This window comes from Gobius niger (assembly GCF_951799975.1).
Source record: "Gobius niger genome assembly, chromosome: 19".
In the NCBI taxonomy this organism is placed as follows: domain Eukaryota; kingdom Metazoa; phylum Chordata; class Actinopteri; order Gobiiformes; family Gobiidae; genus Gobius; species Gobius niger.
Window position 1 is genome coordinate 26,122,519 of NC_136870.1, and position 15,632 is coordinate 26,138,150.

General features: G+C 44.4%; 1 protein-coding gene across 1 annotated transcript; it reads left to right on the forward strand.

Annotated features, from left to right (window-relative positions):
- Positions 1-470: 470 nt before the first annotated feature.
- Positions 471-14,995, forward strand: LOC306978374 (alpha-N-acetylgalactosaminide alpha-2,6-sialyltransferase 1-like; the record flags this gene model as incomplete). The annotated part of the gene is made up of 9 exons (XM_079576897.1): positions 471-571; positions 3,919-4,123; positions 4,803-4,971; positions 5,505-5,664; positions 9,238-9,376; positions 9,483-9,574; positions 12,258-12,341; positions 12,417-12,516; positions 14,819-14,995. 9 exons carry the CDS (start codon positions 471-473, stop codon positions 14,993-14,995), a joined length of 1,227 nt encoding a protein of 408 aa, XP_079433023.1.
- Positions 14,996-15,632: the final 637 nt, after the last annotated feature.

Here is a 15,632-nt window from a genome sequence, read left to right on the forward strand (position 1 = left end):
GACATTTTTGCCACTTTTTCATCAATTTTTCGTCACATTTTTGTCAATGTTTTCTCGCTTTTTTGTCACATTTCCATCATTGTTTTCATCTCAGTTTTGTCGCTATTTTCCCACCTTTTTTCCAGAAGCTTTTGGACTGGGGTAAAGCCAAACTGGAGAAAACGTGCTCGGTTCATGTGGTATTTAAGGGGTTAAATACTTTTCGACTCATGCAGTAAAAAACACTGCAAAAAGCAACATAGAAATGAGTGAAATGTCCTTGACTCATCAAAGCCCGGGTCGGAGACTAGACTTTACACAACATGCAAATCCACTACACGGCTGAGCTACCGTTAAGCTCGGTCTGTCTGATCCACGTGCACGCTTCTCATGCTCGTGCACGCCCCCCGGCACCTGAGCCCCGCCCAGCTCACCTGCCTCCGGCTCACCTGCCTCCCGCTCACCTGTGTGTGTGGAGTCAGCGCTCGGACATGTCTGTGAGCCCGAAGTCCCGTCTCCTGCTCGGCCTGTTCACGATGGCCGTCTGCTCGCTGTGCTACGTCGCCTGGAACGACATCGCCGACTCTTTCAGGTCAGTGCCGGCGCCCTAACCCCTGTGCCATCCTTCAATTTGCCTACAACGTCCATCAGTGTAGAGAAATGTGCAAAAAATCTCCATAGTCAGATTTTTTTGTACTTTTTTTTTGCATAAATCCCTTGATCTACTTGATGTCTTTCCAAAAGTACCAAACATATAATCATTGAATGGATTTTAACCCTTTAAATGTCAGTTTTATTATGTAAACTGTGTGAAAAATGTCTTGAACCTCTTAACTCCCACCTGAACGGAGCCCATTTTTCTCCAGTTTGGCTTTACCCTAACCGAAAAGCTTATCAGGGAAAAAGCACCAAAACAGCCCCAAAAAAATGACAAGAAAACAAGGATGTGAACGCAACAAAAAAGAGACAAAAGCTAAAAAAAGTGACACAAATTCAACAAAAAGTGAAAAAAATTCAACACAAAATTACAAAAAATCAACAAAAATGTGAGAAAAATTTAAAAAAAAATTACAAAAATTCAACAAAAATGTGACAAAAATTCAACAAAAAATTACAAAAAATCAACAAAAATGTTAAAAATTAAACAAAAATGAGACAAAATTAAACAAAAAAATTACAAAAATTCAACAAAAAGTGAAAAAAATTCAACAAAAATGTTAAAAATGAGACAAAAATGAGACAAAATTAAACAAAAAAATGACAAAAATTCAACAAAAATGTGACCAAAATAAAAAATAAAAATATATCTATAAAAAAGGTGACACAACACAGCAACAACGCGAGGAAAAAGATCAGTTTTGTGGGTCTTAGCTTTCAAATGAGGTGTTACACAGGCCTATATAATGGCCAAAGAGGACAGAATGCATTTGGTTTAGGCGGGTGGTAAGAGGTTAACATTTTCTGAATAATAAACATTATAGAGCCGGGTTTTGATGGTGTTTAGAGCCTCGGATGTGTCAAAGTTTGGACTAACATTGATTTGTTTTTCTGTCGTGGACGATTCTGTTCTCGGCCCCATTGACTTCCATTAGAAACACATTCAGGACTTCATTTTCTTTGCTCTCCTCTCCCCATATAAAAGTCATGTATTTATAATGTCAGCAGTTCATTTTGAAGAACAAGTCGTCGTCAGATGAATGAAATCAGTAATTTAAAAGCCTCCGGGCAGTTGTGTCGCACAGTACAAGACTGAAGTATTTGTACTATGACTGCAGTAATATAAAAGCCTCCGGGCAGTTGTGTCGTAAAATACAAGACTGAAGTATTTGTACTATGACTGCAGTACAGAAAAAGTGTTTTGATTTGTTTTGTTTGTCTTTGTGCCTTTTCTTTGGAAATGTTTAAGTGTTGAAAACTTAAATCAACTTTTTCTCCAAGTACTTGAACTTTTACTTGAGTACTTTTACTTTAAGATGCCGATTATTATGCAAACGACTTAGCAACAAACTACAGAGGAAAGTAAGAGAAATACACTATACTATAGCACTAAACCAGGACTAAACCAGGACTAAACCTGGACTAAACCTGGACTAAACCAGGACTAAACCTGGACTAAACCTGGACTAAACCAGGACTAAACCTGGACTAAACCTGGACTAAACCTGGACTAAACCTGGAGCAAAAACCAGCGGTAAACCTGGACTAAACCTGGACTAAACCTGGACTAAACCTGGACTAAACCTGGACTAAACCTGGACTAAACCTGGACTAAACCAGGACTAAACCTGGACTAAACCTGGACTAAACCTGGACTAAACCTGGAGCAAAAACCAGCGGTAAACCTGGACTAAACCTGGACTAAACCTGGACTAAACCTGGACTAAACCTGGACTAAACCTGGACTAAACCAGGACTAAACCTGGACTAAACCTGGACTAAACCTGGACTAAACCTGGAGCAAAAACCAGCGGTAAACCTGGACTAAACCTGGACTAAACCTGGAGCAAAAACCAGCGGTAAACCTGGACTAAATTATTACGAAAATCTGGACTAAACCAGGAGAAAACCTGGACTAAACCAGGAGAAAACCTGGACTAAACCTGGACTAAACCAGGAGAAAACCTGGACTAAACCTGGACTAAATTATTACGAAAATCTGGACTAAACCAGGACTAAACCTGGACTAAACCTGGAGCAAAAACCAGCGGTAAACCTGGACTAAACCTGGACTAAATTATTACGAAAATCTGGACTAAACCAGGACAAAACCTGGACTAAACCAGGAGAAAACCTGGACTAAACCTGGACTAAACCAGGAGAAAACCTGGAGAAAACCTGGACTAAACCTGGACTAAACCAGGAGAAAACCTGGAGAAAACCTGGACTAAACCTGGAGAAAGCCTGGACTAAACCTGGACTAAACCAGGAGAAAACCTGGACTAAACCTGGACTAAATTATTACGAAAATCTGGACTAAACCAGGAGAAAACCTGGACTAAACCAGGAGAAAACCTGGAGAAAACCTGGACTAAACCTGGACTAAACCTGGAGAAAACCTGGACTAAACCTGGACTAAACCTGGAGAAAACCTGGACTAAACCTGGACTAAACCAGGAGAAAACCTGGACTAAACCTGGACTAAACCAGGAGAAAACCTGGACTAAACCTGGACTAAATCAGGGGCAAATCTGGACTAAACCAGGAGTAAACCTGGACTAAACCTGGACTAAACCAGGAGAAAACCTGGACTAAACCTGGACTAAATTATTACGAAAATCTGGACTAAACCAGGACAAAACCTGGACTAAACCAGGAGAAAACCTGGACTAAACCTGGACTAAACCAGGAGAAAACCTGGAGAAAACCTGGACTAAACCTGGACTAAACCAGGAGAAAACCTGGAGAAAACCTGGACTAAACCTGGAGAAAACCTGGACTAAACCTGGACTAAACCAGGAGAAAACCTGGACTAAACCTGGACTAAATTATTACGAAAATCTGGACTAAACCAGGAGAAAACCTGGACTAAACCAGGAGAAAACCTGGAGAAAACCTGGACTAAACCTGGACTAAACCTGGAGAAAACCTGGACTAAACCTGGACTAAACCTGGAGAAAACCTGGACTAAACCTGGACTAAACCAGGAGAAAACCTGGACTAAACCTGGACTAAACCAGGAGAAAACCTGGACTAAACCTGGACTAAATCAGGGGCAAATCTGGACTAAACCAGGAGTAAACCTGGACTAAACAGGGACTAAATCAGGGGTAAACCTGGACTGAACAGGAGTAAGCTAGGACTAAACCTGGACTAAACCAGGACTAAACCAGGACTAATCTCACGACAGTCGGCAGCTGCTTGTAATCTGTACTCTAGTTTAGCTACTACTAGTAATCAGATTACTTCTTCTGAATCAGTCTGTGATTTGTGTCTCTGCAGTGTTTTGACGCTCCCTCTTGCGGCTGGTCAGTTCAGGCTCGACCCGACTGATCTCCCTCCCACCACGACTGACCCGACCGACCCGACCGACCCGCCCGGCCTCACCCCCATCCCCGTCCTGTACAAGAACAACTACACCAAACTGCCCCGGTGGAGCTTCGAAGACCAGTACAGGAGGGACAGGAAGCCCAGCAAGACCACACAGGTGAGGGTCAGTCCACCAGGCCCCAGGACCACACAGGTGAGGGTCAGTCCACCAGGCCCCAGGACCACACAGGTGAGGGTCAGTCCACCAGGCCTCAAGACCACACAGGTGAGGGTCAGTCCACCAGGCCTCAAGACCACACAGGTGAGGGTCAGTCCACCAAGACCACACAGGTGAGGGTGAATGGATGGATGGATGATGTATGATGTATGATGTATGATGGATGATGGATGATGGATGATGGATGATGGATGATGGATGATGGATGATGGATGATGGATGATGGATGATGGATGATGTATGATGGATGATGGATGATGTATGATGGATGATGGATGATGGATGATGTATGATGGATGATGGATGATGGATGATGGATGATGGATGATGGATGATGGATGATGGATGATGGATGATGGATGATGTATGATGTATGATGGATGATGGATGATGGATGATGGATGATGTATGATGTATGATGTATGATGGATGATGGATGATGGATGATGTATGATGTATGATGGATGATGGATGATGGATGATGTATGATGGATGATGGATGATGGATGATGGATGATGGATGATGGATGATGGATGATGGATGATGGATGATGGCAGCTCGAGCCTTCACACGCTCACTGCTGGGCGTTGAATGAGTCTTTACCGTGGTGCGTTGCAGATGTGCCACAGCAGCCTCTGGAACACCATAAACCAGGATCCTGAGCTGAGGGAGAAGTTCATCCCTGACGTTCGGATGTTCGTCCACAACGGCAGCATCAGCATGAGCGAGTGGAACCGACTGTCGCACTTCAACAACCCCTTCGGATTCATGGACTACAGCCACCAAGGTACGAGCCGCCATGGAGCACCAGACAGAGGCGGAGCTGCAAACCCTGGCCCCGCCTCTTCTCCGTCCGCCATGTTTGTTTACTTTGAAGTCACGTTTGATCTTGAGATGTTTTAGAGAGGTTTTCCGTCTGACCTTGGAAGAGGGCTGGGTATTGTTAAACGGTTCATACTTGATGCCGACCAAAAAGCTCCGCTGTGATTGATAAACACCCAGACACCACAACAGTGTTTCCTTAGCTTTGCGAAAGGAGTGAAACAGCGCCCCCAATTTGAAGCTGGTGGCCAAAAAGTGTACTGCATCCATATTAACCATTGAGAATGAATGGGAATAATGTCCGAACTCTCTTTTGTTGCTGCTTAAGTGGGAATTCTGCACAAAAACTGAAGTTACAGGTGACGCTGCTGCGCCCTGTGTTCTTTCTGTTGTTCCGCCGACAATTTTAAAACCTTCCCGTGTGAACCAGACTTGGATTGTCTTCTATGGAAACCGTTGGAAATGCACATTGATTGAATCTGTCACTGTCTCCCTTAGATGTGATGCCCGCTCTGAACCTGGTCCCGCGGCCGAAGAATCCGCTGCTGCCTCCCAAAGCGGGCAGAGACTGTATCAGCTGCGCGGTGGTGGGCGCCGGGGGAGTACTGTGGAAGTCCAGGAGGGGGCGCGAGATCGACAGCCACGACTACGTCTTCAGGTGAGTCCCTGTTACCGTGGCAGCGGCCGTTACATCGTCCTGGTGATGAAGACGGCAATCCGGGTATTCATGACGCAGCCTCTTGGTAAGGGCGTCTGCCATGTTAGCGTTGGAACATACGGGTGTGGATGGTTGTGTGGCCGGTTGCACCAGAACATGAGAGTGCGCCCTCTGCTGGATAAGACGGGTCTTGCTGTTGATCTACATATACCGTAAATTCTCTAATACTGGCCTGTATTCCATTAGCAGCCGGGTCTCTGACAGAGGCCGGGGCTTTTATTAGAAACTATAGCGGTAGAAATATGTCCCGTGTTAGGAATTTGTCTCATACTCGTGTAAATGAAAACTCACGTGCAGGAAGTAACAAACGAGAACCCGGGCCGAGGGGGACGCTGCGGAGGAGCTGATCCGAGCGTAACTTTGACACAGATTTAGCCACTTTTCAAACCTCCTGTGACCATATTTGGAAACAGGGCAACAAATGTTGTGTGATCCTCCAGGGTTTTAATAAAGTCACCATCGCGTCTTCAAAGCACGTCCAGCTGCTCCGTGTGCAGGTCAGTCCCACGCCTCAAAATAACTCCTCCCATCAGCGCGAGCGTCTCGTCTTCTCTCGGGTCAGTCTCATGATCGATCACAAACACAGACGCTCCGTCTAAACTCGCCTTTTACACAAGATAACAACAAATAATCCGGTCCGCGGTAAAAACGAAACAGAAACCTGCAGTGACATTGATGTCAAAGCTCCGCTAACAGGAACGAAACACTTCCTGTTGTCCCGACAAAATAAAAGGCGTCAATGTTCCAGCCGCTGGGAGAGGGTTTGAAATGTTAATTAATAAATGAACCTAATATTTTAGGTGCAAATGGACACAAATCTCGTTTTTCTTCGTTTTCCTGGTCGTCCGCTTTGCTCAAATAGAAATAAAGGCCTGTCTCTAATTGTGGCCTGGTTCCAATAAAGGCCTGGTCCGAGATGCCCTTGAGTAAATAAAGGCCCTGCCTATATTAGAGCATTTACGGTACTTATATCCTGGATAAATAAAGGACAAAAAAAATGCACGTGAGAAGCTTCTGTTGATTGATAAAGATAACATAACTTTAACAGTCTACAAATGTCTTGCTATGTTTGAGCTGGTAGAGTTAGATCCAAACCTACAGATAAAGGAAGTACCGTAATAACAGATCTGTCTAAACATTACAGGCAACACCTTCCACAAAAGTCAACAGATTACTTCTAATCCCACTGGACATTATTGAAATATTTATTCAGGATAAATACCCGACCCACTGATCCCTGTCTGGATCATCAACTCACACATGACCAGTTTGTTTAAGCGTTCCCACACGACGCTGCATGTCCGGCTGGGCTTTCACCAAACAGGCTTTCCTTGTGTGTGAATGATGGAAAGGCCTTGAGTTCGTCACACTGTGCAAACTTCTCCATCGCACCAGGAACTTCACATCTTACTGTACGACATGAGGAGGATCCGAACAAAAGAACCAACGCTCTGTTAGCGAGTTTTGAATCTTTTCATTCTTGCTGTTGACGCACTGGAATTTTTTAATGAATGTTTGCTTTGTTTACAATGTGCTTCCAATGGCACTAAAATCACGAGCGAGAGTCAGGTGCTGCACTACAGTCATTATCAAGCATATATATATATATATATATATATATATATATATATATATATATATATATATATATATATATATATATATATATATATATATATATATATATATAAGATGCTGCAGGGAAGGCTTACATGGTGCCCGTGGTCGTTGGGGCACTCGGGGCAGTGACCCCCAAACTGGAGGAGTGGCTCCAGCAGATCCCAGGAAATACATCAGACATCTCGGTCCAGAAAAGTGCAGTTCTAGGAACAGCAAAGATACTGCGCAGAACCCTCAAGCTCCCAGGCCTCTGGTAGAGGACCCGAGCAGGAGGAGAAAGAGACCGCCCGCGGAGGGTGAAGAAGAGTTAAAAAAAAAAAAATATATATATATATATATATATATATATATATATATATATATATGTGTATATATATGTGTGTGTAAACCTCTTAACCCCCACCTGAACCAAGCACATTTTCTCCAGTTTTGCTTTACCCAAATCTAAAAGCTTCTTGGTAAAAATGCAACAAAAGAGTGACCGGCTGTAACCTTTTCGATTTGGGTAAAGTTGACCTGGAGAAAATGCACTCGGTAAAGACGTGGGTAAAGAGGTTAATTATTCTTTGTTTCGTTGCTCGAGCCTGATTCAGACTTGTTTGCACAAAGCCCCAATGCAGAGATTTAACACACTAAGTGCGAAAAAAAAAATATATATTTTTTTTTAATTGCGAAACTAGACTCTCCAGTACACCTTATGTGTGGTGTTGGGAGCTCTGATGAACAGAAGTGAAATAAATGACGATCTGCAAAATTTATATATTATTGCGGTTCATTTCTTCAAAGCAGATCGGCTTCATATGGACAGATCGAAACAGTTGAGATCTTAACATTTCTCTGAGTTTTTAAATGGTTAAAATCGGTCCAAGGACGACTGAGAAACATCCTGTTAAAGTCTTCAATCCAGAACCAGGCTGTTTAAATGCACACGCCATAAAAAGAGATCGAGAACACGCGTGTTTCAAAACATGTCAACAATGATGTCGCTGAAAATTGACTTGAAACTGAAATATTTAAGCATTTTCCTCTTCACATAACGTTAGTGTCCGTCAAGAGAGGAGGAAAGAAGAGAGAGAGGAGAGAGAGAGGAAGAGAGAGGAAGAGAGAGGAGGAGAGAGGAGAGAGAGGAGGAGAGAGGAGGAGAGAGGAGGAGAGAGAGGAGGAGAGAGGAAGTGAGAGAAGGGGAGAGAGGGGGAGAGATGAGGAAAGAATAGAGAGAGGAGGAGAGAGAGAGGAAGAGAGAGAAGGGGAGAGAGGAGAGAGAGAAGGAGAGAGGAGGAGAGAGGAGGAGAGAGGGGGAGAGAGAGGAGGAAGAGAGAGAAGGGGAGAGAGGAGAGAGAGAAGGAGAGAGAGGAGAGAGACAAGGAGAGAGGAGGAGAGAAGGGGAGAGAGGAGGAAAGAGAAGGAGAGAAGGGGAGAGAGGAGGAAAGAGAAGGAGAGAGGGGGAGAGAGGGGAGAGAGAAGGAGAGAGGAGGAGAGAGGGGGAGAGAGAGGAGGAGAGAGAGGAGAGAGAGAAGGAGAGAGGAGGAGAGAAGGGGAGAGAGGAGGAGAGAGAGGAGGAGAGAGAAGGGGAGAGAGGGGGAGAGAGAGGAGGAGGAAAGAGGAGAGAGGGGAGAGAGAAGGAGAGAGGAGGAGAGAAAGGGAGAGAGGGGGAGAGAGGGGGAGAGAGGGGGAGAGAGAGGAGGAGAGAGGAGGAGGAAAGAGGAGAGAGGGGAGAGAGAAGAAGAGAGGAGGAGAGAAGGGGAGAGAGGGGGAGAGAGGAGAGAGGAGGTGTTTTTGATAAGGAAATAGCACCAACATGGTTAAAAGCTCCAACAAGTGGATTTTGCAGGACCTTTAAAGTAAACAGCGCCTCAGCCCTGAACATGTCCTCACCTCAGCTCGTGTTCTCAGGGTAAACGGAGCTGTGACCAAAGGCTTCGAGGAGGACGTCGGCAGCCGGACAGACGTCTACGTTCACACATCTCACTCCATAACAACATCTGCATGGCTGCTGAAGGAGTACAACTACACTGGGGCTCCACACGACAAGGTCTGAACGGGCTAGTCCTGGTGTTGCCCGGTTTGGTTCAGGGCGCAGTCACACTTCTAAACCACCAGGGGGGGGCTGAGTTTGCTTCATTTGCTTGTTTTTCCAGGGGATAAAGTACGTGCTGATTCCCGAGGGCATGAGGGACTTCAAGTGGATGATCGGACTTTATAAAAAAGAGAGACTGGAAGACGGCAGACGGTAAGACGTGTCCCTCGTGGCGGCGGCTCTGGGAGTGAGGGGGCGTGGCCTCTGTCGGGGCCGCCCTCTGCAATCTTTAGGGTGACCAGATGTCCTAGTTTACCCAGTATAGCAGGGGCGGACTGGCCATATGTCCATTCTGGAGGAGCACAGAAGGGCCACGGGCTCTGGGGCCACCGGTCCTCTCAATGTTCTCCTTAACCTCTTACCCCCCGCCTTAACCAACTTTACCCACATCTAAAAGCTTAGAAGACAAGCATCAAAATAGTGACGAAAACGGGGATGAAAACAGAACAAAAATGTGCTGGGAAAGCAACGAAAAAGAGACAAAAAATATGGCGAAAACAAGACAAAAAGCAAAGAAAAAAGCAATGAAAAATCCACAAAAAGTGACGAAAAGGCAGCGACAGCGTGACAGGGGGTAAGAGGTTAAAAAACGTCTTTGTGGAAGTGTCGCATTTATGCTAATTTGGGCCAGGCTGGTCAGAGTCCAGGGCTGTTTTTCAGTCCCAGTCCGCCCCTGCAGTATAGTCATATCTTGGAGTCTTCTGTCCCCGTGAAATGATCCAAAACCATTGATCTGTCCCAGTTTCTGTCACGTGTCTCCTGTTTTTTCATCAGTTTCTAATACCAGAAGTATAATGATCTTTAGCCAGATGTTCCATAGCGACTGAACCAATAACAATCTATCACCTCAAAACTGATTGTAAAAGTCTGTCAACTGAAGGTCCCAAACAAAGGGCCTGTTTCACCGGCCTGGAGGCTAGAGTGGAGATGTCTCTGAGACGTCCCTTTGGCAACAAGTCTCCGAGTCTCCGCATGGTCTCCCAGAGAAGTCTCAAGCAGCTGTGGCACTATATACAGTCCTCAAGCTGTGAGACGTTTCTGTGACGTCCCGGCGTTTCTCCGAGACCTGTCGGATACCAAGGAGATCTCAAAGAGTCGTTTGAGTCTTTCTGCTCTCTTGTTTGTAGCTGGGTCTGTATCTGTTTGTGACCCATGATTATTCAGTTCAAAATTCAGTTTTTACATTGTTCAGATGTGTTGCTGATTAAAATAATTTAGTTGATACGTGATGAAGGCGTTAATGAATATGACAAACCACAATGAACAAACCTCTGTGGTATTTCAGGTCATCTTAATATGTTAAATCCATTCTTCGACCCTTTTTCCTTTATATTAAGAAAGCGTCCACATTGCTCACATTCATTTCTTTATAATTATTATTATGTTTTCATTATGCTTAACTTACAGTAATAATCACTTATTTTTGCCCCTGGCCTTAGTCTGGTTCTCCAATGTGGCCCTTGTGACTTCTGATTACCCAGCATGCCACTCTGTGCAAATGTCGCAGCCGAGGCTTAACTTAAATCAAAATGTAGCTACTTTGATAATTACCAACAACGCCACCTTGAATTCTGGGCCCAAGGAACCACAATTATTTGTTTACAAGGTCACAGGTTCGAGGGGAGCATGAAAATGGACAGACAAAGCAAAAGTTATTATATGAAATAGAATTTATTTTAGTTTAATAGAAAATGCATTTTTGTTCAATTTATAAATCTAATTTAAAATCATTTGTTAACAGACACAACCGCATTCACACTCATTCGTATCCACATCCACTCAAACAATGAATAAATCAAAACAAAATTTAATTATCCTATTGCACAATGTGGCGCTCAGGGCCAAGCTCCACAACTTGGAGGCCAGGATAGGAACGAAGTTTTACAGCAGCCGTTGCGTATTAGGGCCACGCAGACGGCGACAGCCTTGTTAACTTGTTTGTGGAGGAGTAGTTCGTGAGACCAGCGGGGGGCGCACTCAGGTGCGGGAGCCCTAGCACCCTGGTCAGTTCAGTTTGTACGCAGGTTTAACTCGTGCGTCAGGTGGGTGCTTACTTTAACCAAGCGACCAGCAGTTCGAAGCGACCACAACATTATGAAAAAGGGAGGTAGGAACAGGATCCTATGAAAATATGACTGGTTTTAGAAGGAGAAGCACGCATACATTTGTTTCCTGGAAGCACTGTGAAAACATACCGTCAATTGAAGCGTCCACAGGGACGGCAGGTAGAGCACGCGCACGGCAGAGGCGTGAGCTCAGGAAGACGCCAACATGCTACAAACAGCACGGTTTTAGGACAGATCGAACTAGATTTAATGAATGAAAACCTCACGGAAACTTACCAAAGACGCATACGGCGAAAGCATGGTTCAGTCACGCGGCCTTACGCCTTGTGCAACAGAATGTGATTGGTTTGCCAGCGGAAGTGCGTACTACCACACAAACAATATGTCGCGCTGCTGCTTCCTTTCTTGGCTTCTTTCAAAACACATGCAAATGTTGCTAACAGCGGCTAAATGCTAACATTGGCAAAACCCGATTTTTGGACAGTGTGAAATATTCCTGCCCTGTTTCAGTAAAGACGGTCCTCTCTCCTCTGCCTGTTCACGCCGCGTTAGTGTCCGTTCAGTTTGACCCAGGGTTGAGCTCGGTCTTTAAACTTGTATCTGGCTGACCCTGGTCTGGCCGGGGAGAGTCTGTGAGGTCCTGGGCGGGTAAGGAAGTGCCAGTGGAACTGGGGCATTGGAGAGAGACTGGGCAGTGTGAAGGCGAGCCCGGGACGCCTCAGTCAGAGAACTCAGAACAAACTCGCTCTAAAATCCATCTCTGTCTTCAGTCCGTGGAACTTTTACTCCGGACAGTTCGACGAGACGAGCTTCTACGTCCTGCACATGGACTTCCTGCGATACACGCGGAACAGGTGGCTTTTTTAAGATGGTTTGATTCTTTAACAGACACAGAATAGAAACAGAAACCACTCGTGTCTGGTCCTCAGGTTTCTGAACTCGCCGGCCCTAAATGGAACCTGGTGGCCCATCGTCCGACCCACCAACGGAGCGTTCACGGTGTTCCTGGCTCTGCAGCTCTGCGACAAAGTAAGTAAATCCCTTCTAGCTCTCTTAAACCCTCTCAATTATCCCGAGAACTTTGCAGGATGTCAGAATAGCCTCCCAGAGCTGCTGTTTGGATGAAAACTGCCTCCCACCCTCTTAGATGTTTTGCTTGAGGTTCCAAAGGTTCTCAATAGGGCTGAGGTCAGGGGAGGAGGGGGTCCACATCATGAGTTTCTGTCCTTTTATGCCCATAGCAGCCAGTGATGCAGAGGTTTTCTTTACAGTCAGTCAGAACCTTCAGGGATCCTAAAGGGACTGACCAGCTCTCTCCTCATGATTCTGGCCCAAAACATGACTCCGCCCCCTCCTTACTGACGTCACAACCATCCACTACTCCATCCGTCTGACCATCCAGGGTTACACAGCCTCATCAGTGAACAAGACTGTTTGAAAATGAGTCTTCATGTATTTCTGAGCCACTGCAGCCGTTTCTGCTTCAGCTTCAATGAACAGTTTAGGGGAGGCCGGAGAGAAGGTTTATGCACAGCTGCAGCCTCTGGAGGGTCCGACACCTTCATGTTCGGGAGACTCCAGAGCAGGGGTCTCAAACTCATTTGGACTGGGGGCCAAACATGCGAACCCAGTGTTGGTCGGGGCCGCAACAGACGAAGCCTTTTATATTAAGTCAATTATGATTTAGGATTTAGCAACTCTTTATTGTTTTCTATAAAATAACTTAAAATAGACTGTACATTATATATCTGCACATGTTTAAGCTTCCAGAGGTTTTCCAATCAGCCAAAAATTTGCTGAGCTTCTAAATTTGAAATTACAGACTTAGACAATTAGTTTTTTTGTAATTAATCCCATTTTGGTTCAGGGCATCAGTGATGTTTCAGGAGTCAGGTCCAGTTTCTGTCTGTGAGCCTATTGAAGAAATGCAAAATGTGCAACAAATGTCATTTTAATTTCGTGTAGAAAAGCCCGACCAGGGACTGGAGCTGATCATGAGCACCAGCAAAAAACATCAGCTTCAAACTTGTTTTGTTCTGTGTTCATTTTCAATGACCCTGTCAGATAATAAATACATCCATGAATGTGTCGACTCGGACACTTTTCCAGACTCTGGAGTGTCTGAGATCAGCTCAGATTCACCTCATGTAAATAATGTGGAGTCACTGACCTCAGGCCAGACAGTTAACCCCTTAACTCCCACCTGAACCGAGCACATTTTCTCCAGTTTGGCTTTACCCCAGTCCAAAAGCTTCTGGGAAAAAAGGTGTGAAAATAGCAACAAAACTGAGACGAAAACAATGAAGATGTGACAAAAAAGTGAGAAAACTTTGACAAAAAAGTGAGGAAAAAATGACAAAAATGTGACAAAAAATAACACAAAAAACCCACAAAAAAATGAAAAAAAATGAAAAAACAAAATGAAAAAACAAAAAAAGAAACAAATGACAAAAAAAATGACAAAAAAAAAAGACAAAAAAGTTACAAAATGAGTTGAAACCCCCCCAAAAAAATGATGGAAAAAAAATCTGATGACGTGAGGAAAAAGATCCATTTAGATGAGTTTTGTAGATCTTAGCTTTCAAATGAGGCGTTACACTGGCCTACAGGATTTGGGTAAAGCTGAACTTGAGAAAATGCTCTCGGTTCAGGCGGGAGTTAGGAGGTTAAAGAACTGATGGGGTTATATTTTTATATTGTCTATGTTGCTGTAATTATTTGCACCTGTTTCAGAAGCTCCTCCCTCTCAGTCGCTGCTTTTAGTCCGTGTCTTTGTTGAATAAAGTTGATAAGTCGTCTGCAGAAGCGCCGCATCTCCTTTCCCGTCTGATGTTGACGTTGCCTCATGGGAAATGTAGTTCTAACGTGTTTAATGCAATTTACCGGCGGGCCGCATATAATATAAATAAGAAATCATCTCGCGGGCTGCAAAAAATAACCTCGTGGGCCGCATGTCTGAGACGCCTGCTTCAGAGGCTTTCTAGCAGCTGTTCTATTCATCTGATGTATTTCTCTGGCAGAAACCGTCCATATTGTGCCTTTATCAGCACAAACCCGTGTGTGTCTGAATCATCCACAAACCTCTTATCAGGACGATTTTATCTCTTTGGGTCCAACAATAAATCAGTCGCCTTCACGGGTCAGAACTGTGTCTCCAGCTTTGAACAAGCACTGGCAGTAACTTTTGAAACATCTTTTTTTGTTGCATCGCAGTCCTGGCTGTGACAGGAAACCTTTACCTTACCCATAATGCACCGCACAGCCCGAGATGTGCAATTCGTTCATAACAAGAACTTATATTTCTTTAACTTTTTTTTCTTTTTCATTTCAGGTGGACGCCTATGGATTTATAACAGACAACCACAGCACGTACTCCAACTACTACTACGAACGTGGAGCCAAAACCCGCGTGGTCTTCTACGCAAACCACGACTACAACATGGAGCGGGACCTGTGGAAGAAGCTCCACGACCTGAAAGTCATTCGTCTGTACCAGGGAGAACCGTGACAGATGAAGCTCACGCACCACCACGGAAAAGGACGCTTTTAATGTGACTTTTTATTCAGGATGATGGTACAAAATGACAGTCCCGCCCCTTGCGGTCTTGTTGCTCCGGTCTGGAAGCAAAAAATCCCTGTCTACACGACCGTCGATTTTCCAAAAATTCAAATATTTCAATCCAAAAAGAAGACATAATGTTGAAGAAAAGGCAAAGGTTCAAGGCTGTGACATAATTCATATAGAAACTCCGTATCCCAAGAACCATTGCGACATCGCACCCGCTGGTCAAGGCAACGATGTTTTCAGCAAACACGGCGAGTTTCTTTTACTTTGCAGACAAAGGTTCTATATTATTTCACTATTAAACAATCTGAATCCTGCTAATTGGAATAAAAATGATCGGTGGTTCGTTTAATTGGATCGTTGGGAAAATTTTTTTTAATAATAATAATAATATATTTTGTTGTTTTCATTATTTTATTTTTAGAGAAATGTGTGTGGGCGTAAATACGATGATTCTGTAAATAAAACACCATAAAAAAAAAAGTTTTGTTTACCTGTTTTTCCGTAGGAAAACAAACACTGGATTACAGAAGAAGAAGATCTTTATTTAAATAGCGCCTTTCATAGACAGAGTCACAAA